General features: G+C 37.8%; 1 protein-coding gene across 2 annotated transcripts; it reads right to left on the bottom strand.

Annotated features, from left to right (window-relative positions):
* On the bottom strand, positions 1-27,976 carry tprg1 (tumor protein p63 regulated 1). 2 transcript variants are annotated; one of them, XM_084722152.1, is made up of 7 exons: positions 27,884-27,976; positions 27,384-27,611; positions 25,497-25,588; positions 19,643-19,819; positions 5,319-5,472; positions 929-1,128; positions 1-793 (listed from the first exon to the last, which is right to left on the bottom strand). In XM_084722152.1, the coding sequence occupies exons 2-6, from the start codon at positions 27,603-27,605 to the stop codon at positions 934-936; spliced, it is 840 nt and encodes a 279-aa protein (XP_084578278.1). In that variant the 5' UTR covers positions 27,606-27,611; positions 27,884-27,976; the 3' UTR covers positions 1-793; positions 929-933. The 2 variants fall into 2 exon arrangements, with proteins under 2 accessions (XP_084578278.1, XP_084578277.1); XM_084722151.1 differs by having other exon boundaries at positions 1-1,128.
* Positions 27,977-27,998: the final 22 nt, after the last annotated feature.

Raw genomic sequence — 27,998 nt, 5'->3', positions numbered from 1 at the left:
TCATTATTGATCAACTTCTTTATTACAACAATGTGAGTTTGTTTGGCTGCACTATAAACAGATTTCTGTCAAAGTAGCTGTCCAACAAGCGTTTCCTGTAGTATTAAACTTCACTTGATAATACCAATAGTAACCACCAGTGTCACTAAATCAATTCAAATCATTGCTTTCATTATATGCTAAGTATAGTATAAATATATGATAGTATTACTATTCTACAATGAGCGCAACAACATCACATGTTGCAAAGATTAATTCTTAGTGTGGACAAGGTTTTGGTATGATAATTCACTAATAGCACCATGAACAAAAACAGTGCACAGGAATCTGCATGAAAAATCTGCATGTTTTATACCAGTAAAAAGGAAAAGAGAGTAAAATATTTCAGCTTATATTTTGTTGCCAGTAAACACAAATCATTGGGAAATTCCACCACTGTATGCACTGTAAAAATACACTACCAATGATAAAACTAAACTGACAAATGTGCCCCCATGCTCCAGTGAATCTCTGAGGGGCAGGATGGTATGGGAATGAGCTTTTAACAGAGACACCGGGGGAGGAAGAAAGGAGTCCCATTGCGAAAGAGTTGAATTACCATATCACTGAGGAGCAAATACAAAGCTCCTTGAGAGCAGCGGGGATCCGTCATCCAGTGAAGAGTGGTGTTGAAATGTGGATATTTCTGTGTACTCAGACACCACACACTGGTAATAAGCAGTGGGGGAGAACACACAGTTGTTTAAACCTCATACAGAACATCCTGAGAATCCAGGCTTCAATGTGATACAACCTGAACATGGAAAAATCTTTTGTTAACCCTTGTAGAATTTCAATGAACTCTCTGTAAACAAACTCGTTGACATGAATTCAAGACTTAAATTATAGCATGCAATTTGAATAACAACAAAACTATTAGAAAACACACAAGAGTTAGAAACCAATATTTCCTCGAGCCATGCAGTATCCCAGTTTGTTCTGGTTGCCGAGGAAAGACATAAGGCCCACGTAAGCATCGATTTGAAGGTTCTGATTAAGAACCAGGACACCATTGGCCTTCCCAGGAACTGGCTTCAAGGCGTGGACTTTCTGCGCTGCATCATAGAGCTGCTCGCGAAAGTTATGGATCTGTGGACAGGGAGGGAGGATTAGAAATATATTAGAAAACACATCTCCTATTTACAGCTCTTTGATTTCTTGCCTTTTTTGAGCCATTATAGCTGAGGAATTGTGAGAGTAAAACTAATTTAAAATGAGTTACTATATATATATACACAATGTAAATATATATCTTCATTGTGAATTTTCTGAGGGTTTTCTTGTTTCTTCCTTTTCCATGTTTAGGAATAATTTGAACAGGGAAAATTATTCAAACATTATAAGAAAATAATTTATAATGAGGTTCACTGATTGTTTGAACACAGTGCTGCCCCTGGTGAGTGGAATCAGTTGGATCACTGGAATTTTAATCTACGGCACAAATAGTTGTAGGCTTAACGATAAGGCACATGGGCATAAAGTATGTAAATCAAAGCATGTTCATATTATGGTTCCTTCTCACTCCTTACAGAGCCGCAATTTATTCAAAAGCTGACCTCTTTCTTTGGGCAGACTAAGACTTGACCCTGACGTCCACATGTGGGTGTGTCCTGTTGCAGCTTTCTAGTCGAAAACGGCTGGCAAGCAATTAGAAGCTAAAACCACCGCAGAAAATCAAGAGAAAGATTGAGTACCACTCAGAATTTGTTTTGTGTTCTCTCAATTCTTTTTGTCACCAATATGATTCCATATTAACTGGCCCTGATTTTTCTTACTTTGATATTTAATCTGTCTTTCTGCCTGAGCTGACAAGAATCTTGCTTGAAGAATCAGATCAATCTTGACAATCTTAGGTAAGACATTTTAATGATTTGTTGGATTGCTTAAGTCTTCAATACAAAAAACTATAGTATATCTAAATATGTGGACTTATATAGAGCAGAATACTACACTCATAGTAGTAACATGATGTTTGGTGTTAAAAAAAAATGAACAAAGATGAGTTAACCTTATTTTCAGAGGATTTAGCTTATTTGCAACAATGAAATTAAACATTTGTTGATATGCACAATATCTAAAAGGAGTAGCGTGGAATCATGGGAGTTTTTCAGCATTAAATAACCACCATTGTTGATGAAAATCTAGGTTTTATTCATGTTGTGTTTAATCGTTTGCAGACTTCCTTCTGCACTCATTGATGTGCCCGATGTATCCAATCTGTTTGGTCAGAAATTACAGTCACTAGCAGGTAGTAGGAAATGCACCGTAACTTGAGCAAATTTCTCTGGGTATGAACATGGTTGGAAACACTGGGGATAATGTTAGTACACAACTCAACAAAATAACATAGGTCTAGTCATTGTTAAACATTTGAATGCAGAAATGTTATAGCCTTAACCAGCGATGTCTCATTGAGAATAAAAATCCCCTCCTGGAAAGGACACAATAACACTGAGATGCAGAAAAATATGGTAGAGCTGAGCAGCACCATAAAACAACCTAACAGCACCTTATAACCATAAAAATAAATTAGACCAGTGAAACAAACACAGATTTTAAAATAGGCCAAAACACAAATCAGGAGAGAGGGTGTACTGTTTCTCCAAAAATTTGACCAGATTCTACATTTTTAAATCAAATTGCAGAAGTTTTCAGTTTTATCAAGTGGTTTTACTAGTTTTAAGATCATTTTTTTTTTGTGACATGCTTTTTGTTCTAGTTCCTAGAAATCTTATCAAATAATTTTTGTTTGACACTAGTTCATTTCTCTATATCACATAATATTTCGCTTGATTATCTTTGAAGTCACCTGGCTAAGGATCCTGATCAACACTGCAGGCCATAAATCATAGCTTTATGGTAAAGAAGCAGAGTTCAGGGGTCAAATCTAAATCCCCCATCTGCAGTAATCACTGAACCCTCTGCAGTGAGGATTTTCTTAAGGCACATTTCAGTGTCATATCATAATTAAGACTATGATTACATGGCATTCTTTGTAGATGTTCTTCCAGGTCTTTGCACACCTGTTTGAGTGTGTCAGCCTCAGTCTACATTTGTGTGCAGTCACTGAAGTGTGTATAATTACAGCCTTTCTCTTACTCTGTGTGATAGCAGTAACAGCATGTATGACATGCTTGAAATATTGCAAAACATGTGTGACACTGTTGAAATTTTATTACATAGTACAGATTGCTCCATTCTTCTCTTGCCCTCATGCTGAGTCGTCAGTGGTAATTGCTCATATAACATCTTGGTTATGTTGAAATACCTGTATAAGTTTGCAAACATGTAATATTTTATTTGTTTTGGTTGTGAGATGCAACTTTGTCAGGACAAGTAGCTTGAGCCTAAAACTGAAATGTAGTTTGAATGCTGGTTTTAAACTTCATATCTGATAACTGGGCAGTCTCATGTGTCAGTCACGAGTTTTTTACTCTGTTGTAAATGACAGGTCACACATGAAGGATATCTGATGCCTAATTCCAGTAAGGCTTTTCTGTGTGGTGACTCATTTGACCACATGATGAATCTCACCTCACTGTTGTTTTCTTTAAAAGTAATAATAGTTAAGCGTCTCCATGACTCTCAATGGACACACCTCCACCTGGATTATTAGTCATCAAACTAAATCTAATTGAATCAAATATTTCAACAGCCACATTCTGACAAATGAAAAAAGGTAAGTTCACCCTAATCACAAGCTTTCATCTGCAGCTGTTTCAGCTTGTGCCAATTTTCACTGGAAAGAGTCCCTGTGAACACTGTGGACAGATTCCACTGAGAAGCAGGGATATTTCTCATGGAATTTTTTATTTATTTTTTTAAGTTTTCACAATCTTGCGAGAACCTAAAATTAAATTCCTTTAACCCTAATTGCACTGAGTTTGTGGCAGACATATTTTTAAGTGTCAGCAAATAAAACCACAACTATTTGCATGGCTCAGCACCACTAAGGGTAAGTGGGGCTTGCTAAAATGTAAAACTCAATTTTTCTCCACTAAGGATGGAGTTAATGATTCTGTCTTATTTTTTCAGCAGAAACATTTATCACATTCTTAAGGGCTTTTCACACTGCATTCAGCCACAGGTTAGGAGAGCAGTTAGCCCCAGGCTAAGGGAGCTGTTAACCTAGGCTAAAAGAGGTTTCACACACACAATCCTGGCACGTTCCAAAGTGGGCTAACCCAGACTTTAGCCTAGGGCTTGCTGGCCCAGCTCCCCGAGTTTGTAGGGTTATGCCCTGAAAATCAACTAAACCCAGGGCAAAAAGGAGCCAGTGTGAAACAGGACTAAAAGATTAGAAGAAGGGAATCAGCCAGGTTAATGGAAAACACCTGTCAGGGTGTACAGAGGCAGTGTGAACCGTATAGCCCTGGGCTTAGCTTAACCCTGAGTTAACAATGTGTGCGTGAAAAGGGGCTAAGTTATCCCAGGGTTAACTCATGGCCCAAGTCTAAGGATAGCCATGGACTTAACCTAAAAGTTTCTTGTAACTAAAAAGTGCCTCAAGTCTCTTTTTCTTTCTTACTTTAGAACATTTAAAAGTGATTAACTTAAATGCTGCTGAACATAAAAATAGAAGTTACAGCTTTAGAATAAGTAAACCGTACACTGAACTATAAATGGCGCACTTGTCTTGAGCCAAACGGCTGTAAAACGGGGACATTTAATTTAATTTAAAAGCTTTAATTTTGAAGCAGCAAAATCAGAAAGTGGCGTGTCTTCATCAAGAGTAACTTAAGATGTCTCCTATCAGCTGAAAGTGAACAGGAAACAGTGATATAGGATATATACCTGTAAGTGCAAGAGTGACGCAGGAAAGAAATTAAACTTTAAACCACAGAGATTCAGTTAGAAGTTATATAAATACTGAAAGCTGTACACACAGGGAGTTTTAAAATGGACTTGCCTGATAATTTTTTAAGCTGGCAAGCTTTGGCTCAACTGGTTTGGTATCAACATCTGTCTATATTTCGTATTAGGTAGGTTACATTAAAAAATTACTCTTGTTGGGCAGCTTTTATTGCATTTACAATAACAAGTGGTCAGTAACTCAAGCACCGTCACCTATCTTGGTCACGTTTCTCTTTTCGCCTTTCTCTCACCTGCTCCATGTGAGTATGCACTTGTGTGTTGGGTCAGGGTGAGGAATTTAGAAAACAGATAGATGTATAACTTTTTTTATACAATTAATCTTGCAACCTAAAGGTAAGTAAGAAATTTGGGTGAACTGAGCCTTTAAACGCTGCCATACTGTTACGACTGATTGATCCACTTACATCGCAGAGAGCGGTGAAAGTGTCACTGATGTTCCTCACAGGATGGTAGGTGAAGGTGATGAAGGGGAAGTCGGTGGCAAAGGGGTTCCACCTGGAGGTGAAGGAGGGCTCTCTCAGCCGGTCCCAGAAGACTCGCACCCCCTCCCCCTGTCTCCTAAACACACAGAGAGACAGAGGAACACAAGATGACAAAGTGCCTCTCTGTCAGTGACACATTTGACTCAACCGTGTGACAAAACTTCAGGTTCCACAGTTCATGTTGTCACAAGATCAATAACATTACTTGCTGCTTTCTACAAAAAAGCGCTTGGTTTGTTTTCCATTGAAAATCAAACATAAAACACTGAATATAAATGCTTTCTTTGCCTCTGGCCACATTCAGAATAACAACAACTTATAGGCTGTCAGTTAGAAATGACAATTATGTGGCATAAGATTGTTTTCACCTATGGCTTTTATCCCAGGCATCACTCAGGTAAAGTAATAATGATGCTAAAAAGACAAAACAAACTGCAAAGACTGCACCATGGCTGTATAGTAACTGCATTCTGGCTTCCTATTGCTACTCAGGCTGCACTAACAACACTATGATGTGATAATCTGTGGACCACAACACTGTGTCTCTCACTTCATATTCTCTGTCACAGAGCCAAAACAAGAGAGCTAGCTAGGAAGGTTGCCGTGGCCAGGCTTAGCTAAAGCTGAACTTAGTTAAAGCTAGAATGTGTTATTTTTTCCTCCAGCTGTTATTGAAAAATGCTAATTTTAATGAGCTGACGTCTTGTTAATTATCGCAACCCTCAAAGAGATCATGCATTTGGTTGTGTGTGTGTGTGTTTGTGAGTGTGTCCGCAGCTAGTCTTTCATACTACTGGACCCATCAGCCTAATATTTTTGTGCACATTTATGACTGTGTGCTCAAGGACTTCTCATGATTGCAGTGATTTTTCAAAAACCTTAAAAACTCAGCTGAAAACAAGGCTTACTTAGTCTGGTGCAGGACACATTTTAGCCTTTGACATCATTCAAAAACTGACATCCAAAGAAAAGTTTTGTCTCAGCTTAAAGTGGTGCATCTGCAGATAAATTCCAAACCCAATGCGTTATGATCCGCTAAAATTAGACACAATAGAATATGAATAAACAGGGCCAATGGGACAGAAATCTTGTTGCCTGAAGTAAATTGGTACTTTGCTCTGCACAATTTTGCTTATCCATTATCAGTTATCAAAGAAATTGAGACTAAATTTAATTGTCATGTTTGATCTAGGACTGCAATGTCTATAAAATGTCAGAAAATAGTGAAAAATGTCCATGCCAGTGAAATGTCTTGTTGTTTCAGTCCAAACACCAAATGTATTCAGTTTAATATAATAATCAATGGAGAAAAGCGAGAAATCTCCATATTTGTCAGGCAAGTTAGTCGCTAATTTACTAGCCTGACATAGCATTTTACTTGCAGCAGGCAAGTGAGCAATTATTGTTGGGCCCTGATAAATGCCTGTTTTTGTGATTGTCACTACCATCTTGACTGTGCCTGTGTGCGGTCGCCATATTGGAGCATTCAAGGTCTGCTAGTAAAGAAATACAAAGTGTTTTGAGAGATGAAGACTTCACTCCAAAACTGACTGTAACTCGCTTGATTCTGAACCAGTTTTCAAGAAATTTAGTTTTGTGACATGAGGAAAAAATAGTGGTTACTTGTTAATAAATTAATTAATTTACTGGGGTGATATAATCAGATGTATGCAAAACTATTAACCTTGTGAATAGCCCCAACTTCATCTGGTACATGCAGGCTAAGATCTCTGAATAAACAACAACAACAAGTGTAAATTATTAAGAATTTCAGCTTCTGTGACTTCTTTTTTCAAAAATGTAGATTTCGATCTGTTGTATTGTTGTAAAGCTACCTGGTTGCTTGTAGAAGTTAGAAGTGACTGTCCCATTTATTGTTTCCTTATCCAGGAACCCATGACACCTGGTTGCAATACTACTGCACTATTTTATGTATCTGAGAGAAAACTGAGTCTGTATTAAAGACTCCCAAAACGTCATTAAATAAAGGTACTAAAACATGTTGTGCGCCCGAAAACCTAAAATTCACATTTCCCCCCAAAACCTCACTCTTAGTGCTCTCTACCTTGATGTACTCAACAGTTACTGTGTTCACAAATTAAAATGTATAGCTTCCTTCTGACATGAAGAAATGGCATTAATCTGTCCCTGGGGCAAATACTTAATGACTGTGGGGGCAATCTCATGTTTACCTGGCTTAGAGGTAATCTACAGTGTGTTCATCATATTCTCTTTCTTCTGCTGTTCTGACTTTAGTCATTTTAAAGTAAATACCATAGGTTTTAATGAAAATGCCCTGGGGTCATATCTCTCTTCAGCCCACTGAAACCTCAGAAGACTGAGAGCAAACAGACCTCCAAACACTCGCAGATCCCACCTTTGAAATGATGCTGGTGTTGATCTACATGCCGTGAAGATTCTTACAATTCTCTATTTACTGTTTGTCCATCAAAAGTGATCTGGGGCTCTCATACATCTAAGAGTGTAATATCTGGGGGATATGGTGTCTTTACTGTTCAAAAGGTACAGGGTCACAGAGAGTTCAAACCACCCTCCTCTGCATCTCTTTTTAGGCAAACCTTCCTGCAGAATGTCCAAAGAAAGCTGGATGAAAATGCAACAGAAAACAGAGTCTAAACAGAGGTCTTGGTTATAACCAAAGTTCACAAATTATTGTACAGTATACCGCAACCACACTTAGTGATGATTTGAACCATGCAAAAACTTGGTGCTTCTAATCTTCAGCAGAAGTCTCTTCAGAGACAATTTTTGTCAGTATTTTGTAGAGGTGGGAAAAAATTCTCTCTTGAAAGATTGTGAATCGATGCAGAAAAGTTAACATTTAGAAATTTAAAACAAAGTTCTCTATGTTATGATTCTTTGTCACAATTTTGTAAGAGCAGGCTCTATGTTCCTGAACCAGTTGGATGGGGAAACGTAACCGACGTAAACACGTCATGCCGTGTTTATGCTCTACACTGGGCTACCTCTTGAGTTTTGGTGAAGACGGCTGAGCGTGAGCAACAGATGGATACAATCCAACCAGCACCTCCTGGCTTAAAAGCAAGCACATGGAAGCATTTGGCTTCTATGAAGTTGAAGAGAAAAAGGACAGAAGCCAAGCTCTATGCAAGTTGTGTCAAACTAAATATGGGGCATTACAAATATGTTATGTTTTAAAAGAAGTAAGCCGTTCCACAGTGAGAAAAACTACATTTTATAAAGAAATCCAAAATTTTGATGCATGCATTGAGAGGCATCAATAATCATTTTATAATCGCATTGTAGCTCTCTGAATTCAATTTTAATCAAATCATGAGGTGCCATGAGATTCCTTCCCTTATTATTTTGATAATCTATTAACTATTTCAGATATTTCTCAAGCAGAAAACATCAAAAATTGGCTAATTCCAGCTTGTCACTCGAGAGGATCTGCTGCTTTTCTTTGTCTTGAGTAAACTTAAAGGATCAACCAAGTTTGCACTGCACTCCTAAAACATTGTTGGATTCACATATAAGAAAAATGGACACACTACTATAAATACCAATTGATAAAAGATGTTATAAAATGTTGTTCAATGTTGTTGGACTCGTGATGGAGAGATGCAGCAGAGCATCCTTTGCATTCCACACATTCTTCCTCCTCACCAAAACCTGGTGCCTACATTACCCACAATGCAATACAACAGCAGACAGTTCAGTTGAAGAGTGTTATGCTAGTAGCAGCTACTGCAGTCTTAAGCCATGGGCCTCATGCAGAGATGGAGAGCGGACTACGGGGGACTGCTAAACTCACTTCTTCACACCCAGAATTTTGTCTTTTTCAAACTTGTCGTCTTCAGACCCAACCGATGGTGACTCAAGTGACATCACTCAAGTTAATTTATAAAACTCCCCACCACTCCCTCAGCAGCCACAGGAGACTTTAAACCACTCCTTTAACATACACAGTAGTACTCCCTAAGAACTTTGATGTGTAAAAGGTGCGTAAAAGGTGTTGCGTCAGTCAGTTTGGGTACTGTGAGATTGTTACAGACATTTTTCACCTTTTTCTGACATTTTTACAGACCAAAAGATTAATTGATTAATGATGAAAATCATTTACAAAACAATACTTCTACAACACAACATACATACATAAAAAAGTATTTTGCCTACAGCCATCATACTCATTGTATTACTAAATACAGGCTTGTTGGACTCACTGTATAATGATGATATGTAAAATATTAATTTATAAAGGCAATCTTTTGGTCAGGGACCTTCTTCAGGCATCCTTAGAAGTCTGTACTCTAATGCTACATTAATATTCTTTCTATTAGGCTGAATATTTGGATTACATACAATTAAACACACCAGCTTAAAAAATCTTTGTGAATTCAGGATAATTGTAAGAAAACCTAATGTGGAATCATTTCATGGTAGAGTTCAGGCATTTTGACCTACATTACCATCCCTTTCTCTATGTAGCCGGCGGATCATTACAGTTAAAGCAGGTAAACAACTCCAGGATAAACCCTGATTCAAAACAGTAGCTAGAAAAACCTGCACTGGCAGGTTTGACTCTTCAATGGGACATAATTACACTAGTAGAACAACACAAAGATTAGTGTTACAATAGCTTAATTATCCTACAAAAGGTAGAAAAAGTCAGGTGGAAATAATTGATACTTTTGCATGTTTGGTAAAACATACAAGCAGTTGAATTTAAGCATTTTGACAACATGATTGATCATATTTGATGCGTTTTTCCAAGATGGCCTTTCCTCTTTTCCATGGAAGACGCTAACACATTGGCTGGAAAAAAAAGAAATGCCCACACAACACCCACATATAAACACCGATTCAATAAGATTGCACCATTTCCTTAGGCCATGTGCATTTTTTTCCTCCTAACTTTAATGTTTATTGAGTTTTTGCTTGATAATTCAACCCCAGGCGTTGGGCATGTCAACTTCTGACTTTTTCCACAGGAAAAAAAAACACATTAAAGAAAACAAAAAGCCATGTTCATGTACATTTTCCAGTTCGTCATAAATCATTAATTTCTTCCATTAACAAATGAAGACATTTTCTCCAAGTATGAGCAAAGAGATCATTTTGTCCATGTTATGAATCTCTCTCATGATTTGTAACCAGTGCTCTGTGGTAGGGGAATCTGTCTTGTACCAATTTCTTGCTGTCACCTTCTTGCTTGTTATCAATAATATCTTGGTTAAATACCTATCACTATCTATGACATAGTCATTTATATTACCAAGATACATAACTTTGCACTCCTTTGGTATTGGATATCCCAGAATGTCTTAATTATAGCACATATATTTTTCCAAAATAAGAGGGCTATGATGCAATTAAAAAATGATTATCAATGCCTCTCAATGCATCAAAAATGTGTATGTGGTTTGCCTCTCTATTCAGATATAACATCCAGCATGATTGTTGCGAACCGGTTTGTTTGCTCTTAATTTTAGGTGCAATGAAATAGCGGGTTATATTCTTCCATCCATTCTCCCTCCATGTCCTTAAACTTGTAGTAATGTGTTGTACTTCACACATGTTATGCCATTCTTCTCTTGTAATTTCAATATTTAGTTCAGTCTCTCATTTAACCTTGATGTACATAGTTGAGGAAGGTTATAATATGCAAGTCATTTGCCTGCTACACAATTTTAACAATGAGAATAAGGTAGTAGTTTTGTAGTTCTGACACCAAAACCACAAATCCGTCCTTGCTGCCTTTGTAACCTCTGCACCTAATAGGCGGATGTGCAAACACTTGGGTTTATTTAGTGCTCAATGCTGTGTGTAGACAGCTTTCAAGAGGCAACTTGCTGAATAATTTAACACATAAAAATTGTGCAAACACCGCTCATAAAGTGCAGCTTGTTATGGCAATCAAACCACCTGTTGTGGTTGTTTTTGTGATTCTGTCAACAGCTGTAACTACTGCTGCTGCTTTTAGTCAAAGTCAGTGGAAAAAGTCTTATCTATAATGTACTTGCTGGTCTGCATAAAAAGGTAACAAAGGAGATAAATAAATCTCGATTCAGGCGATTTCCCAACAGTGTTCTGATTTCCTTAATGATCTGTCATGCTGATGTGCACATTTTACCACATATCTTGTGCAAGAGTGCTTCCTGCCAAACAGAATTAAACACCTGAGGCTAAACAATAGCAGTGTAGCTGTTGATATGTCACAGTCCCAGGGAGGGGCTGCTTCATAATGCAATCATCTTGCCCTGTTTACACAAGTGCTTTCAAAATGACAATGCTGCTGCTGCTGAACATTGTGTGCCTCCTTCAGAGCCAGTGTTGTGCAGGGAGAAAAGGGGGAGGAAAGAAAGAGAAAAAACTAGGCACAAAAGCAAAGCCTGGGCTAAAAGACTGATTATATTTCAGCAAAAGCGAGTGGGGATGGTGGGTTTACGTTTGTACACATTGCCCTTTGTGAGAGCATACAACTATTGCCCTGGTATAAATGGGGATATAAAAAAGCTTTGGCAAATTCCACAGGTAAGCTATCACTGGGAGAGGGACCAGCCCAAACAGGCAGAGCAGGGCTGGGCTTTCCAGCCAGAGGCCTTGGAAGTCTTCACTGTGTTTATGTGGCAGAGCTGGGGTTTGGACTTTCACTGAGCCTCAACTTCCATATAGTCACAAAATAAAGAAAAGGTGAAAGCAGGCTACACCTTTGACATTCATCTGTTTCTCACATAGACACAGTTATTTCAAGAGAAAACTGGCTAACAAAGGAGAAAGACAGAGGCCAAATTGAGGAAATCTACCCTCTACTGACCCTCCCTGTGGAGTTCTACGTAATCCACAGCATTTATACAAAACACACACATGCATAAGACAAACACTGTATTGTGAGCTTAAGGGCAACTGACTAAAAATTCCTCCCTGTGCTTTCAAGCACTTCGGACTCATAAGTCAACACACAAAGATAAATATCAGGCCCAGCTCCAGTTGTCATGGCAAGTGTCCCACATTGTCTCAGAGCGAACAAACAAATCTGGTCTGATTGCTCAATAGAGCCCGCAGGTTTGTCAGCCATCCATACATGTATCCATCCAACAAGATTTCATTCAACATGTGAGAGAAAGACTAAGAAGAGAGGATATGGAACAACAGAGGAATAAACAAAGAATTACCTGTTCTACACCATTTCCCTATAACATTCAAGCCTCAACACATTATTCATGTTGAAGCTGCTCATATAGTTATGCTGCTGTAAATGTCATGATGCAAAAGCTGTGATATCATAGCTGCAGGCTGTTGGCAAAGATATTTCCCCCTTGAAAAAGCCGAGTCCACAAGCTGAGAGCTGGATCTGAGGTGCATGAACGTAGAGCAGCACACCACACTCCAAACATTACACATGTATTGGTGTTTATCAATTTATGCTGTTCACCCTGGGAGCAGCCTGCGTGCAGACTCTGCTCCTGATCTATGCTTTGTTTTCAGGGATTTGAGTGTTTTTTCATTTGGGTTAGTGTTCAAACAGGACTCATGTTACAGGTGCAAAACAATATCTGACGATAAACCATTACAGTTATATAAAGGGCTCGGTTGTGAAATTCATTGAAATAATTTTGTGCAGTTTATGCAGTGAATGTGCTGTTTTTGTAAAAGTGCAATTGAGGTCGAAATTACCGGGAATGAGTCATTCAAGGAAGCAACGAGCATGAAATTTTATCTTCACTGTACCAAGTTTTTGTTGCAGCTATCAAAGTAACAAATTTAAGGTTCCTCATCTATTTGCATACACTGAGCAATGCCAGTCCCCACTGTCAAACTGCCCGGGAGGCTTTCTAACCTGTTGTAGTAACACCCAAATAATAAGGTTGTTTGTGGTTTATTGTTCTTTTGTTTTTTCTTGGCAGTAACTGTTCTTCCAGGGGTGCATCATTGTTGTGCACCATTACAACATGAACATTGCGCCCAACTCAACAAACACATCATTTTGAAAGTGAAACTTAGAAAAAATACATATCAGTTTGCACACACACACACACACACAGCAAAGAGAGTCAAAGAAAAAATAAAAATACTTTAGTAAAAAAAAAAAAAAAAACGAAAAACACAATATAGCAGATTATTCCTCCAATGTGACATGAAATGCCTTAATCAGATTTTACTCATCTGTGATCCATTTCAATATTCACACAATTGCTGTCAGTAGCCTTCATTTACCCTCCCCTCCAGCAGGCCACGCCATAAGAATGGTTTCTTCCCATCTGCAGCAGGCCTGTCACCCCACTGACACTGAATACACCACTCAGATACTGTGCTACCCCCCCACCCCCCAACCAAACTTAAAGTTTATAGTAGAAACCTCTGATTACAAATGGCAGGCATAAGGTTTCAAAGTATTTAGGAAGCAGGGGGTCTAATGAGTGACATATTTGAGTTGCATTATGGGAAATGTCGGATGCAGTGGAGTTCAATCCAAGCAAGGAAATGTCTAGATATCTCAGCCTCTGCTGCACAATCTTTTCATAATTGTAATAATAATAATTTTCTGTCCTTTGCAATATTAAATCACTGGCGTGTCTCTATAACCTGTCTTGGACTGTCAGCCAGGTGAGCTCTACTGACATTTACTCCATACTTGATCTTATCAAAGTGCCGCCGCTCTATTCTGAACTAACAGAAGCTTAACTGACACTTTTTTCTTCCAGCAGAGTGCTGAGCAGTAATTGAGATGAGACAATACCACGATCTGTATAAACTGTAAGGTGCAGCTTGGAACAAAACATAATAAATACTCCTCTTCCTATTTTTCCAACTGATTTATTTACGTGACAACTCCAGCAACACTGCGTATCAAGGGTGACCCCTGAAAGTTTAGCTTCAATGACTAAAGGATTGTGCTTCAACTTCCTTCTGTTGTGATTTAAGTGAGTCATAAGTTTGCATGGTTTGATTTGGTTAAGAGATAAAAATATCAGTATCAGTCCTCATTTAAAGAGAATTGGTGTATGCATGTGCACATCCTTCCACTTGCTAAGGGAAGAACATGCTGTCTTCACATTTTAAGCACAAATTTCAGCAGCTAAATAATTTAAATAATCATCTGTTCAGGTATCCATCATGGTTATGATATCTTAAATAGCTTCTATGTACTGACTGCCCTCTGCTGTCTGAATGTGTAGACTACTTTAACTTGTGTAGGTGTGGTCAGAGAGACCTCAGAGTGAAAGGAGGATGATCTAAAAAGAACTAAGACAAGGAGAACAACTGCAATGTGAGAAAGAAATTCTACTTAATAAAACTGTTTTAAGTAGTTGAAGGCGGGGGCTAAATAAAGCATCATTCCCACTGAAAAAAATCCATCTGATCAGATGAGGAACAGAGGAATGCAGTACTGGGATTATTTCCAACCTTCATAAATATATATATTTCTTACAACAGTTACTGAAGCAACCTCTAGTGGGGCTTCTTTAAACCTCCACACCCAACTCTTTCAGACAGGAATAAAAAAAAGTAGATGATGCGCTGGGTAATTAGTTTGTCTAGACAGTTTGGAAAGAAGGCACTTAAAACACATCTTTCCCAACAGATGCAGAGTATACTGTGCTTCTCCTTCATGGCCGCACCTGGAGAATGTGCGATGAAAACAAAATCATCAGGACTAAAAATACTGACACTCCCTCAACACTTTCTATTGGCATCATCAAGGTTTTGGGGAGGCTGATGGAGCACAGACGAGCGTACTGACGCCAAATAAGATGCTCCACAGTGGGAGTTTGATATTCTTTGTTCTGAGGCTGATGGTCTGGGAACTCAGGGGTCAAACGTTCATGAGTCTCAGTCTCAATTCAGTAAGTTAAATTCCATTAAGTCTATTATAAAACATTCATATCCTTAAGAAGCCTTGTTGCATAGGTTAGTACGAGGTTCAAAGAACAGAATAAATCCAATCAAAATTATCTAGGATTGCAACTGACTTTTATTGGCATTTAATCCGTCAAACATTGTATTTTTATTAATTGATTAGTTGTTTGGTCCATAAAATGTCAGAAAATGGTGAAAAATGTTCATCACTATTTCCCAAAGTCCAAAGTGATGTCTTCAAATGTCTTTTTTGGTCTTAGAGCTGGACATTTAAAAAAAAAAAGAAAAATAGATCTGTGGTGGTACCGATACATTTAGTTTTAACACAAAGAAAATGACGTTACACATGACAGGACAATGCCTCAATTTAAAAGAAGAACCTGGTGGTTAAAAAGAACGTAGTGTTTTATTTTGTGCATGCCTCTGTGATGTGTAACGTTAGAAAGCCAATTACCAGCATTATTAGATCACGGTACAAGCATGCGCTGTGTGTAATGTCTCACCGGCGCTGATGAGATTTACACCTTAGGTATCAAAATTTGGCATCGAGTGACAAGGCGTTTTTCTATCCCCGATAGTATTGAACCTTTTTGGTTGGTGCCATAAAAGTATCAAAGTTGAATATCCATGCCTGTTTTGTCCACAGCTCGAAGACTGGGTTATGGACTTAAGAAACCATAAAATATTTACATTTGAGAAGCTGAAATCAGAGAATGTGAATACGTTTTCTTAAAAAGAAAAGATTCAAAATGATTAATCGATTATCAAGAATCTTACAGATTGGTTTACTAGTTCACAACTAATCAATTAATCAACTCATTATTGGAGTTCTAAAATGATCACAGTGTCCTGTGATGTGATTTCATGGCATTTTACAATCAAGAAAATGCTGCAAAGTAAGCTGAAATAAAAATATCTCCATCAATGTTGCTATAAGCAAAAAAGAGTAGGTAATGTACTTAGCAACAATTGTGCAACATTTAATGCAATCCAGTTCCTCAATGTGGCCTGAGAATAACCCTGTTTTTCTGACATAGCTGTTCAGTTGTCAAATGTCTTGGAGCTCATGCGGTGGATGAACTTTCTAGCAGCACTGATTCACACTAGCAGTTGCAGACTCATCCATGACAACATCAATCAGATGAAGAAATGTGATGTGGCGTGCTTCCGCCTTGAACTGTCTCTACCAAGGGTGCACACTGACATCAAGTGGTCAGATGACAACTGTCAGCTGCAGACGTCTCGTATTCTCACACTCCTCAATGTGAACAATAATACCTCAAGAGTAACACGCTAGTGTTGTCATCATGACGGCTAAAAAACCACATGATGTTGATGTACTGATGTGGAGAAATGCTTTACATTTATGTAGTTATATTTATTTGCTTTAGGTGAGTGTTTGGTATTGTAGGAAAAACTGCTCTATTCCATCACTGTTTTAGCTTTATGATATATGAAAACTGAAGACGTCTTCAACATGTTTTCTGTGTATTTTCTGAAAAGTCTTAACTGCAGCCCAGTGAGTCTGGATGGAGATTTTACTTCTAATGTCACTCAAAGCACATAACTCAATGTGAAACACACACAAACATACACAGTAAAACAGGCTTCACATTCAAAACCCCATCTGACACTGTTCACTCCACTTGTTGCTGTTACATCAGTCCATAAAAGTAGCTACAATCAATATGTTTGTATTGAAAAGCATCATGTGACTTATTGAATCTGACAGGTTTCACTCTTAGTGATGAGGCCACAGATAATTATCACTCCACTGTTCCTATTGAGCTTTATAGTAGTTATTATAGTCATGCACAGTAAATAAATGTAGGCTGATAATGGGACATTTCTATTTTTATTTATCATTCTGATAATTACATTAGTGCTGATAAATAAAGTCTATAATAATATTTGATTTAGATTACCAGGATTACATTTAGATTATGTTAAAACATTTCATTCAAATTCTCAGGCAAAATGTTTTATAAAAGCCAAAGCCAAAGTATATTTGTTAAGTGTTTTTTTTTTATGTACTTTAATTCAAAAACTAAATTTGAAGAGTCAGTTTGTTGTAAGAGTGATGTCAGACTTTCAAACTTTGCTCACTACATTGAGCCTTTCTTACCCTCAGGTTATTTTATCAGTATTGGCCATGAGAAGCAGGTAATTATCAGTTAATGGCTGAAAGAAATCCATATTGTGCATTCCTTGTTTTATTGAGTCTTTCAGCTTGTTGTTTTTTGTACTAGCGCCTTTGACTTCACTGTTGCTGTCTCACAAATGTCATCAGAGAGCTTTCAATAAAAAAAAAAAAATAAAAAAAAAGGCAGTGGAGACCAAAGCAGAGCTAAAAGGAAAGTGAGTACTGGTTTCAAAGACTCCAAACATCCAAATGGTGGTAATCCCTGAATGTGTAAATAGGCAACTGTTCGCAAAGTTTGCTTTAATAACTTTAAGGGTGAGTCTTGTGTTTGTATCTTTTGTCCACTGCCTCTAATAGCCAAACAATTTGCTACAAGCACCACAAAGCTATAGCTTCTTATAAATGTGTCAGTCTGGTTTTAAACTGTTTATTAAATGTTTAAATCCACTCCTCTCCACTATAGATATACTATTGAATATATTAGAAATGTTAAATAGACTTAAAATTAAGTGTTACTGAACAAAAACATAGCAGTTTGATTATCTTCACAGCCTGACTTTTAGTACTTTTCTGTCACATTGATTTTGTGATGTGGAAACAAAGTTTCGCGCACTATTACAGAGCTACAGAGGAATCATTTTCATATATACATGAACTTTTCTGTGGATCAGTTTCTGCCAAAAATAAGACAGAATGACCTAGACGGGAAAAGAAGACACTTCCTGAGGGAGAGACAGAGAGGAAGACAAGGAGAAAGAAGGAGGAAGCAGTGAAGATGAAGACAGAAAGAGGAAATGTTTGAGGCTCGAGTCTTTCTTATTTGAAACCGTCTCTTTACTGTTGGACTCCCGGGTGGCTTTCACGAGCGTTTTATGTATAATTTAACGTAATGTGCAGAGATAAAGCCTCCAATAAAGGCAGCGCTCTCTAAGCTCTTCACAGCACATTACGTTTTATTCATCAAATTAGTTTTAGTTGGTTTGGTATCCCCTGAGCCGTCTTTAAAAGGTTTAGATGAAAGGACTACATTAATTTTGCCACTAATCAGTTAAGCAACAGCTCCAAGTGACAGCTCTGCACTCCTTACCCCTGAAAAAACTCTCCGCATGCTCTTCTCTCTCTGCCACGCCTGTTTCAGCTCTGCTGTTCCACGTGTCCCCGGTTGCTCCCTGCATAGATCCCCAGCATGTGTCCCCCTCACTGCACAGCCTTGTGATGCTGTCCTCAGCTCCATGTCACTCTTTCTCCACTGACAACTCAAATCACAGCCGATACTTTTTAGTAAATCATGCATACTCTCGTAGTCTTTGAAATTCATTAAAGAGGCTGCATGTTGCATTTTTCATTACGTCTTCCAAATTTTCACAAAACTTAAGAATGTGTTGTATGATACATTTCTTAAAATAAGTTACGAAACAATTAGATACCAGTAAGAAATATGACTAGGCAGTTAACTGTGGGCTAAAAAGATTTTTTAACAGGAAATTTTGCTTTTATGAAGCACATTAGAGCACAGAGCAGTTAATTAGGGATAATACTTAATAATACTCAAAGTAGGGTTTTTATTTCTTAAATATTATTCATTTTTATTAATTATTAACCAAATGCTACAAAAAGCAAAGTAAAAGTGAACTTAGTGAAAATCAGAGATCCAAAGAATTCTAACACAACACTGTTTTTCACATTCTTCAAATATGAATGAATATTATATTTAGTTAAAGTGTCAGAAGTTTCCTGATTATCATTTTGCAAGTAACAAGACGCTGCAGGTTTTTTTTTTGGATAGAAGGTACAAGTTTACTGTTGAAAGTAAAGTTCAGTAAGACAACTCACGTTTAGGAATGTTTGTTGCAGCAAAACATAGTTAGAGTTCGGCGTCTAGGCTCCGACCTCACCACTCCTAGGAGATTATGTTTAAATAGAGATATAGAGGAGTGATGGACACATATATTGGACCCCCTGTTGGAGTCTGCAGGTGGATGCTGGGGTGGTGGTGGGGCTGAATGAGCAGGCAGTGTCGCTGTTGCAGGGCAGCAATGGCATTGACAGGCAGAGGGAGAGATGGGAGGTTTCAGCGGTTCAAATAGACCACCACATTGGAACAGTGGGTTTGATATGTATTACTGGGTGTGTCACATGTGATTGCAGTGCAGCCCAAGCTGACTGCCTGAACTAGCTCAGGCCAATATTCTTTTTCCTAAGTAGCAAAGTATTAATACTTCTGACAACCTTACTTGAACTTGAAGATGTAATCACTTACTCCAGCAGGGAGCGCTTTGGGAAGCTGAAGTCTCCATGGCAGATGCGGTCCACAAAGTTCAGGGGGATCCTCTGGACTTGCTCACAGTTGAACATAACAAAGTCGTACTTGAAGACCAGCAGAGAGCTGTCTGTGATGAGGACAAGACGCTCTTTTTCATTGTTCCAGTGATCCACTCTAAAACAACCAGAGAGAGAGAGAGAAAGAGAGAGAGAGAGAGAGAGAGAGAGAGAGAGAGAGAGAGAGAGAGAGGGAGGGAGGGAGAGAGAGAGAGAGAGAGAGAGAGAGAGAGAGAGAGAGAGAGAGAGAGAGAGAGAGAGAGAGAGAGAGAGAGAGAATATGTTTAGGCCATCAGTGAAAATCATTTCTTGGTATCTATATCTTATATTCAAAACAAACAGAATGTATTGGCTCACTAAATTCTTTTCCAAAGTTGCTTCATTACCTCCACCAAGAATCTAATGTTTCTGTGCCGTGTCTCTGTCCCCTTGTCTCTTTGTCAGCAGGATTATGGAAACACAGCTGGCCTGATTTTCAGGAAACTTGGTGGAAATGTGTGTCATGGGCCAAGAAAGTCCCCATTAAATTTTGGAGCTGTTCTGAATCACAAGGCGGATACATAATTTATTTTTCACTTTTGTTTGTCACTTTTTTGTTTTTTCACATTGTAAGATAGGTCAATTATCACACTGGTGTAGGGCTGCAACTAACAATTACTTTCATAGTCTATCAATTTGTTGATCATTTTGTCGATTAATCGATTAGTTGTTTTGTCTACAAAATGTCAGAAAATTATGAAAAATGTCAATCTGTGTGTCCCAAAGCCTAAAATGACTTCCACAAATGTTGTTTTGTCCACAACTCAGAAATACTCAAATTGCTGTCAACCAGAAAATATTCATAGAGAATTTAAACTTTTATCTTATTAAAATATTACTCAAATCGATTAATGGATTAACAAAATAGTTGGCCTTCTACTTTTTAACAATGTTATCTGTATGCACAGTGAGGGAATTTTGGCAGAGGACGACAGAAAGTGAATGACACCAAGATCATGTCTGAAAAAGATATTTTCATATGTAACACTGAAATGTTTGATCCATCTGACCCCCTTCGAGGTGACTCCAGGACTCCTTGTAAGGGTCCCACACTTAATGTTGGGAATTAATGTAGCAGAGAGGGATTTAAACTTTGTTTTTTGAGTCTTTTTGTGTGAAGTGCAGTTGTGATGTTAGTATTCTGCAGGAGGTTATTTGAAGTTAATACAAAAAACATGTATAGCAAAGCTGCTCAATTATGTACTGTAAAAGCCTCACTATTTCCAAAAATGCCCTTGGCAAAGATCATACAATATGCATGCAAGCATTTCAAAGTTGCTAAATTTTTACCAACAAAAAAGAAACGCAAAATCAAATTACCAGAAACACCTTTAAAGCAACAAACTAAAGTCTGCTTTCTCTTCATATTCTCAATGAGTGTTGAAAAATCTTACTTACTAAGTCATAAAAAGCATCAGCTCACACACACTGTCTCCCACAGTGCTGTGCACACAACTAATTCATGGTGGCGTGGATTCTCTTGGAGTGGCTCTCTTGCTCACAGCCCGCTGAGCCGGGTTCATGTGGCCAACTCCAAGTGAAACACTCTTGATTGCCGCTGGCAGCCATGGGCCAAAAAAGACAGTTCACTGAACAGCCAGAGCATCAGGCGAAAGGTGTGGGTGAAGAGCTTTGACTGTGCTAATGAAATGAGTTAACCTTGACTCAGCACGGCTGTCCTGGATGTTACAGAGGTGTTGCAGAGATCCAGGATTAGACTGTGGGTGTTTGACACGCTGCTGCACTGCTCGGCTTGACAACAACACAGCACGAGTCAGCAAGACGATACCGAGACCTAAACTGACAAACCTCTGCAGGACACACTGGGGTACTTCGTGGCACACAAAGGAATAGTTCGAGACTTAGGGAAATGCTTTTCAAGAGTCAGTTTTCAAGAGTTAGATGAGAAGATTGACATTCTCACGTCAATCTTCATAGGAAGCTACAGCAGCCAATCAGCCTAGCTCAGCATAAAAAGTGAAAGCCCGGGAAAGTAGCTAGCTTATCTCTGTCCACAGGGAAACATCCCATTTCTTAATCCACACAAAATACAACTACTGGACAGGGGTTGGATGGAGCGCAAAGCAGCTTTTAAAAAGGATGGAGCTTCGCCTTATGTCCTGTTCCGTCCAGCTCCAATTTTGCTCAGGTACTGTTCATACCACAAATTGCCATATGCCCAAGAGCCCATCGCACAGACTCTTATACTATTTTGAACTGTCTTGTTGATGAAGTGTCCAATCGTTGTCTCTCGCTCTTCATCTACTTGGTGTGTGTCGGTGTTCAGTTTGCTGTCTGCTGTGGTCTAAAACTTCCTCACTGATGTAAACTGAGTGAAACTGATGTAAATTATCTTGCTGCCTGAATACAAAAACATTAATATTGTGCACTGTTTAGTCATATAGACTGAGCTGAAAAAAGGTGAGGTTTTCAGAGGACAATATTTTATCAAAGAAATAAACTACTATTAACAATAATAATAGTGAAGAAATAAATACATACATATGAGTAGCAACCTTTTACTAAAATATTGCTGGTTCTGTGGTTTTGGAATTTTAAATCTGAAGCCTGCAGAGCGCCACAGAAGCTTCAGTTGATGCACGTATATTGAACCTTTTAGTATGTTTTGGCCCACAGGCTATGGCTTAAACTGAAGCTGAATTATAATAAAGATTTTTCTATGACATTTTTAATGCAAAGGGTTGGGGTTAGCTTTAGGCAATGTTTGAACCCATTAGCTATTGTGTGATGATGATTTAGCCTCTCAGAGCAACAGCCAGTGTTTCTGGGCTTCCACTGTAGAGCAGGGGATATCCAGATAATGGACGTCCAAGCCAAGACTTCCTCTTCCATGTGCCAGTCTTTGTTTCCAATTTGCAACTTAAGACATGAGAATGACGAGAAAAACCCATTTTGGCTACAAACACATATTTGCATATGAATTTTTAAAAAGCTAAATTGATGATAGCTGGTTCTAAGATTGCATTTTGGACAATGTGTTCTGCCTCTGTTGTTCTCCACAAAGACTGTAACCTGCATGCAACCATATGCAGATATGTATTAAAAGATTTTAGGGTTATCATCAAATGACACTTAATGACAACAGTTATAAACATTTATAGATTCTGTCACGGTCAGGACAGTTTTTATATCATGGTTGATATGACTATGTCATGTCAGTCTCATGCACAACTTCAAATGAAGTGTTACCAGATAAAGTCCTTTATGACAAATGCAACTGCATACACATAAGAGAAATAAATCACAAAAACAAGAGCAAATAATGAAACCAAAAGAGGAACCGTCACAATAACAAAAATAGATGAAATGAGATCATCTTACTCTTTCTAAAGCAAGTGACAATCCTCTGCAAAGCCAGATTTGAGGAATTTCTCATGCTTTCGTGACATTAGTCAGCGGCCTCCCTTGGGGAGATTCAGCAGCACTGTCACTGAATTACCATATAATGCACTCTTTTTGTTGCAAGAAATCTTACGGTGGCTCCTTTAGCGTTGTGAACTGCAGGCCCAATGTAGGACAAACGTTAACGTGTGTTGGACAGAGCTGCATAAATGGGATGTATTATTCATTCTCACATGGCCAGCCTTTTAAATGTTTCCTGAAAGCTTTTGCAGAAGTGATACAACCTGACATCTGAGAGTGCACTTGGTAAATGTCCTGCAGTCACAACATTTTGCTCTGTGTTCGAGGCAGTTAGATCACTGACGGTGAGTTAACTCTTTTGTGATGTTCTTGGAGTTTTTTAGTTTGAAAATAACACTAATATTTGGGTTAACTATGGGCTTGTACTGCAGTACATCATATACACTGTGTGTTGAATTAAAGACAGACAGCGACTCAGGTTATCTGCAGTTATACAGAATATATGTTAATGATGATTATAAATGAGCAACACATGATACTGAAGACTGCCTTTACATTTGCATCCCTTTATCAGGTAAAAACCTTCTAACTCCACTTAAGCAGTTTTGGAAAGTTATTTTGTTGTTTATTTGTTTGTGTTTTATATCTTAAATTGAAGACTCTCAGGCTTGTTTGTGAGATGAAGAATTTCTCTGAGAAAAAAAACTATGTAACACATTACTTCACCACCTCCACCACTCAAGGTGGGAAATTAGCACCAGACAGCAGCCACATGCTGGTAAAATATGAAAGCAGTTATTAGATTTCAGACACAAAAAATGATTTACTACCAAGGAGCTGGTGAATTTAAACATTTATCTTTCAGGAGCTGGTGACACTCTGTGACAGTTTTATATGTATTATATGTATGCAATATCTTATTTTGCATTTTTAACAGCAGTTACTGCATGTGTCCAAGATACATTTCCTTTGAGACAATAAAGTCTATTTATTTATTTATCTACTTAAAAGGTTAATTTTCCACCTCATCACCATTTAGTATTTATAAGCAGTTCACTAGAAATTATACATCATGTAAAGTGCATGACAACTGGTCAATTATTTGGTTAGTCAATTAAATTTTGTCATAAATTTGATAAACTATTCATTACATAAAAATTATTTAACAAAAACGCAAGAAATTCATTGGTTTTAGCTTCTCAAAACTAGTATCTTTGGGTTTTGGACAAAACAAACAATTTAATTTGGCTTACTTGGGCTGTTGGAAAATGTGATGAGCATTTTTCACCATTTTAAGAAACTGTGTAGACCAAATGCTCGCTGGGATGATAAAATAACCAGCAGCTTATCTGATCATGAGAATGAAAAGAAAATTGTTCTATTGTGACGCATCTATAGCTCTAAAATCAGTCTGCAGTAGGGCTGAATGACTTTAAAGAAATATCTAATTGCAATTATTCTGACTGATACTGCCATTGTGATATTAGAGGAAAGGATCATTTTTACATCGTTATTCTCAATTATTAACTATTATGGTGTGTTATTTCTTTTCAGGGATCCGTACTAAAAAAAAATGTTGTCTGAAGTCTAGAGAATGATGTGTTGGCCAGAACCTCTGCAGCATCACAATATTTAATTTAAAATCATATTTTGACACACATTTCGCTTTTAACAAATATTGTGATTTGAAAATTGCAGTAGACCATATTCTGATTCCGATAAAATTTTGATTTATTGTTCAGCCCTAGTCTGTGGTAAAATTAATCATATGAAAGAAATTCTCATATTTTTATATGAACATGAAATATGACTAATTGATCATGTTTATAAGTTACATTTATTTGGAAATTAAAGTAGTATTTATTTATTTTCTTCTTCAATCTCCATGACAAATGAGCACACACCATCTGCTGATGAAGGTCATGAGATGCGGCTGAAAACTCTTTAAGAAACCTCATAAGTGGACCTTGACTTACAGCTGCTTTATATACATAATAGTTGATCAATTAAAAAATACATATATATACATATATACATATATATATATATATATATATATATATATATATATATATATACATATATATATATATATACATACATATATATATATATATATATATATATATATATATATATATATATATATATATATATATACATATATATATATATATAAAACTTCAAAAGGCCTCATAGTGCTTTATAAATAATATATTAAGTGTGTAAATACTCCTTAAAATGGTAACTGTGGGTGGTGGGGTTAAGTAAAGTGCTTGCAGAAATGATACAAGTTTTCTCTTGGCACATATTACACTGCACGACAACACGAACACAATGCTGTGTAACAGAACATGGTATCACGAACTCACTCTGCCATCAGCCAAACGCTGTGAATGCTGCCATCTACTTCTTTATCCACCAGAGCTTCGACGTCTTTGATGGCCTGATTCAGAGTGCCAGGCTGAGGAGACAGAAATGCACGGGTGTCACTTTCTAATTTTCCATTGTGACAATCACAATGTGTGCAGAGAAAGCTTAAGGGGTAATCTTTGAGGCAGATATGCAGCTGGGACTGGTACTCCAACAAAATGTCAGAGCGTCTGTGTGTCAAACAAAATAACAATAAACAAAAACATGAAGCCTCCTCGGCATATGAAAATGACTGCAAATGAAGAGAGTGAGCGTGCAGCTTCCTGTATAAATCTGAGTAGCTCAGGTATTTGAAGAAACAAGAGAGAGCTTCAATACATAATACACTACACATCCAAGTAGTCAGCTACGAGCATTTCTTTTTCCAGTGCAATCCAAACTCAAAGTGTTGTTATATGATTCTATCCCTGCACTTTATGTTTTATTATTTCAATGCCAAGTTGGAGAACTTAAAAAGATTAGGAGTTCATACTGAGGGCTCCTGACAGTCTTACTGTAATCTGAGGCTGGCGCTGAGCGGGCCTGGAACCTTGTCAGTGCTCTCTTTTGGACAAACTATATTATAGCAAGGCTTCCTTATTGTTACCTATTATTCAATGTGTAAACAGTTATTTATATATGTGCAATGACTAATAAAAGCCAATATATCAGCCAAATTTATTGGTCTAGCCCAAATATAGTAGCGTTTGATCGACACCTCTCTAGCACAGTCACAACAATCTTGTTTTACATTTTAGTCTCCAAAAAAGATGTATGGACCTTTTTCACAGCAGCCACATTGATTTGACATAATGAGCTAAACATAAGTCTTTCCAGTGATACTAATTAATGTCCCACTACATTTGGTGTGGCAGAGCCTTTCTGGTGAGTCAACATGAGCCACGAAAGCAACACTCTGACTCTGTTTGAGCTGAATGGAACAAAACCTGAATTAGTATAATTAGTAACACCTGTGTTTGCTCTACTGTTTCATGCCAAAATGGCTTATTGACTGCAGTTATGAAGTCATTGTATAGCAAAACGTTGTTTTTTCTTCTATACGCTGCCATGAATCATCTACTGACTATTATCTAGCCTCCCTGAATATAAAACTGTACATAAGGTAGTTCAACTATCTAATAACTAATAATCAAATTGCAGCTAACCTATAATAAGTCAGAGGAGTCAAGCTACTACTTTTTCTTTAATACATTACAATTAATACATTTATTAGAGATGTACTTTTACTTAAAGGAACAGTGTGTGGGATTTAGTGGCATCTAGGGTGAGCCTGCAGATTGCAAACACCTTGTCTGACAATGAATCTTTCAATCATTCAATTTCTGATGTATTCTGACAATAAATATTTAAAATCTTACACACTGGACCTGTAAGCAGGATTTTTCATGCAGAATTTTTGCTTATAATGTGTTTCTTCACATTGCTGTATTGGCACTTTTGTTTAAATATCTGTGTATTTCTTCCACCACTGGTTGAAAATTAGCATTAAGTTAACTCTGATACAACACATCAAATGCTAAGCTAACAATGTTTAATGTTGTCCATGGTTCCTGACAAACAGCAACTAGGCTAAATGCGAGATGACTAACCTCTGAGATGTGGTGGAGTAGAAATATAAAGGTGCCAAAAAGAAAAAAGCACAGTATTTTAGTCAAATTTAGTAAAGTACAACTAACTGAAACTTGTGACCTAGCTTAAAATAAGCTAATGCTACTAGTTGGAATGCGATGTGACATTTCTTAAACTGTCAGAATTTGTTTGTTTCACCAACACATTCATGGCAGCTCAAGTTCCCTGTTGACAAGTGAACATGTGAAAGTTTTTACCCTTAACACGAAGAACCTCCTGAGCTTGAACTGGTCCAGAGAACACTCCACAGAGATATTAGTAGCGTGCTGAGGGGAGGGGGCCGCTCCGCCCTCCGCTGCCCGCTCCTCGGTGTCCTCAGTGCGGGCAGCAGGCACAGTGTCCTCCGGGCCGCTGGAAGAAGAGCTGACCTGATGCTGCTGCTCCTCACTGGCTGCTGCTTCCTCCTCGGCATCTGACATGATTGTCTTCACAACACATTAAAAACACATCATCAGCATGAATGTGTAGGTAACTATTTATCGCATGAAAGAAACTCTCATGTCGGTACATTTTGACTGTGAGCCACCGCAGCACTTGTCAATCTGTCCCTCCGATGGGACATTACTCAGACTGAAACTAAACTAGCTCCTCTCATTTAGACACACTTTTACTCATATTTACTCATTTAAAATTACTTACTCCCTAAACATTTCACAATGATAATGATAAAGAAATAAGTAAAGTTAATAAAACGTACCACTATTAATAATCGAGGTTACAGAAGGGGTTGAAAGTTATGAGGCAGCAGTAACAGGTGTCTGACTTCCTTGTTCCGTGTGTAAGATTTGTTTTAAAGGGCGTTCACTGCAGCA

Source organism: Lutjanus erythropterus, chromosome 7, assembly GCF_056507025.1.
Source record: "Lutjanus erythropterus isolate fLutEry1 chromosome 7, fLutEry1.hap2, whole genome shotgun sequence".
Classification (NCBI taxonomy): domain Eukaryota; kingdom Metazoa; phylum Chordata; class Actinopteri; order Lutjaniformes; family Lutjanidae; genus Lutjanus; species Lutjanus erythropterus.
The sequence above is the reverse complement of the archived record's forward strand: the minus strand, read 5'-3'. Positions and strand labels throughout refer to the sequence as shown.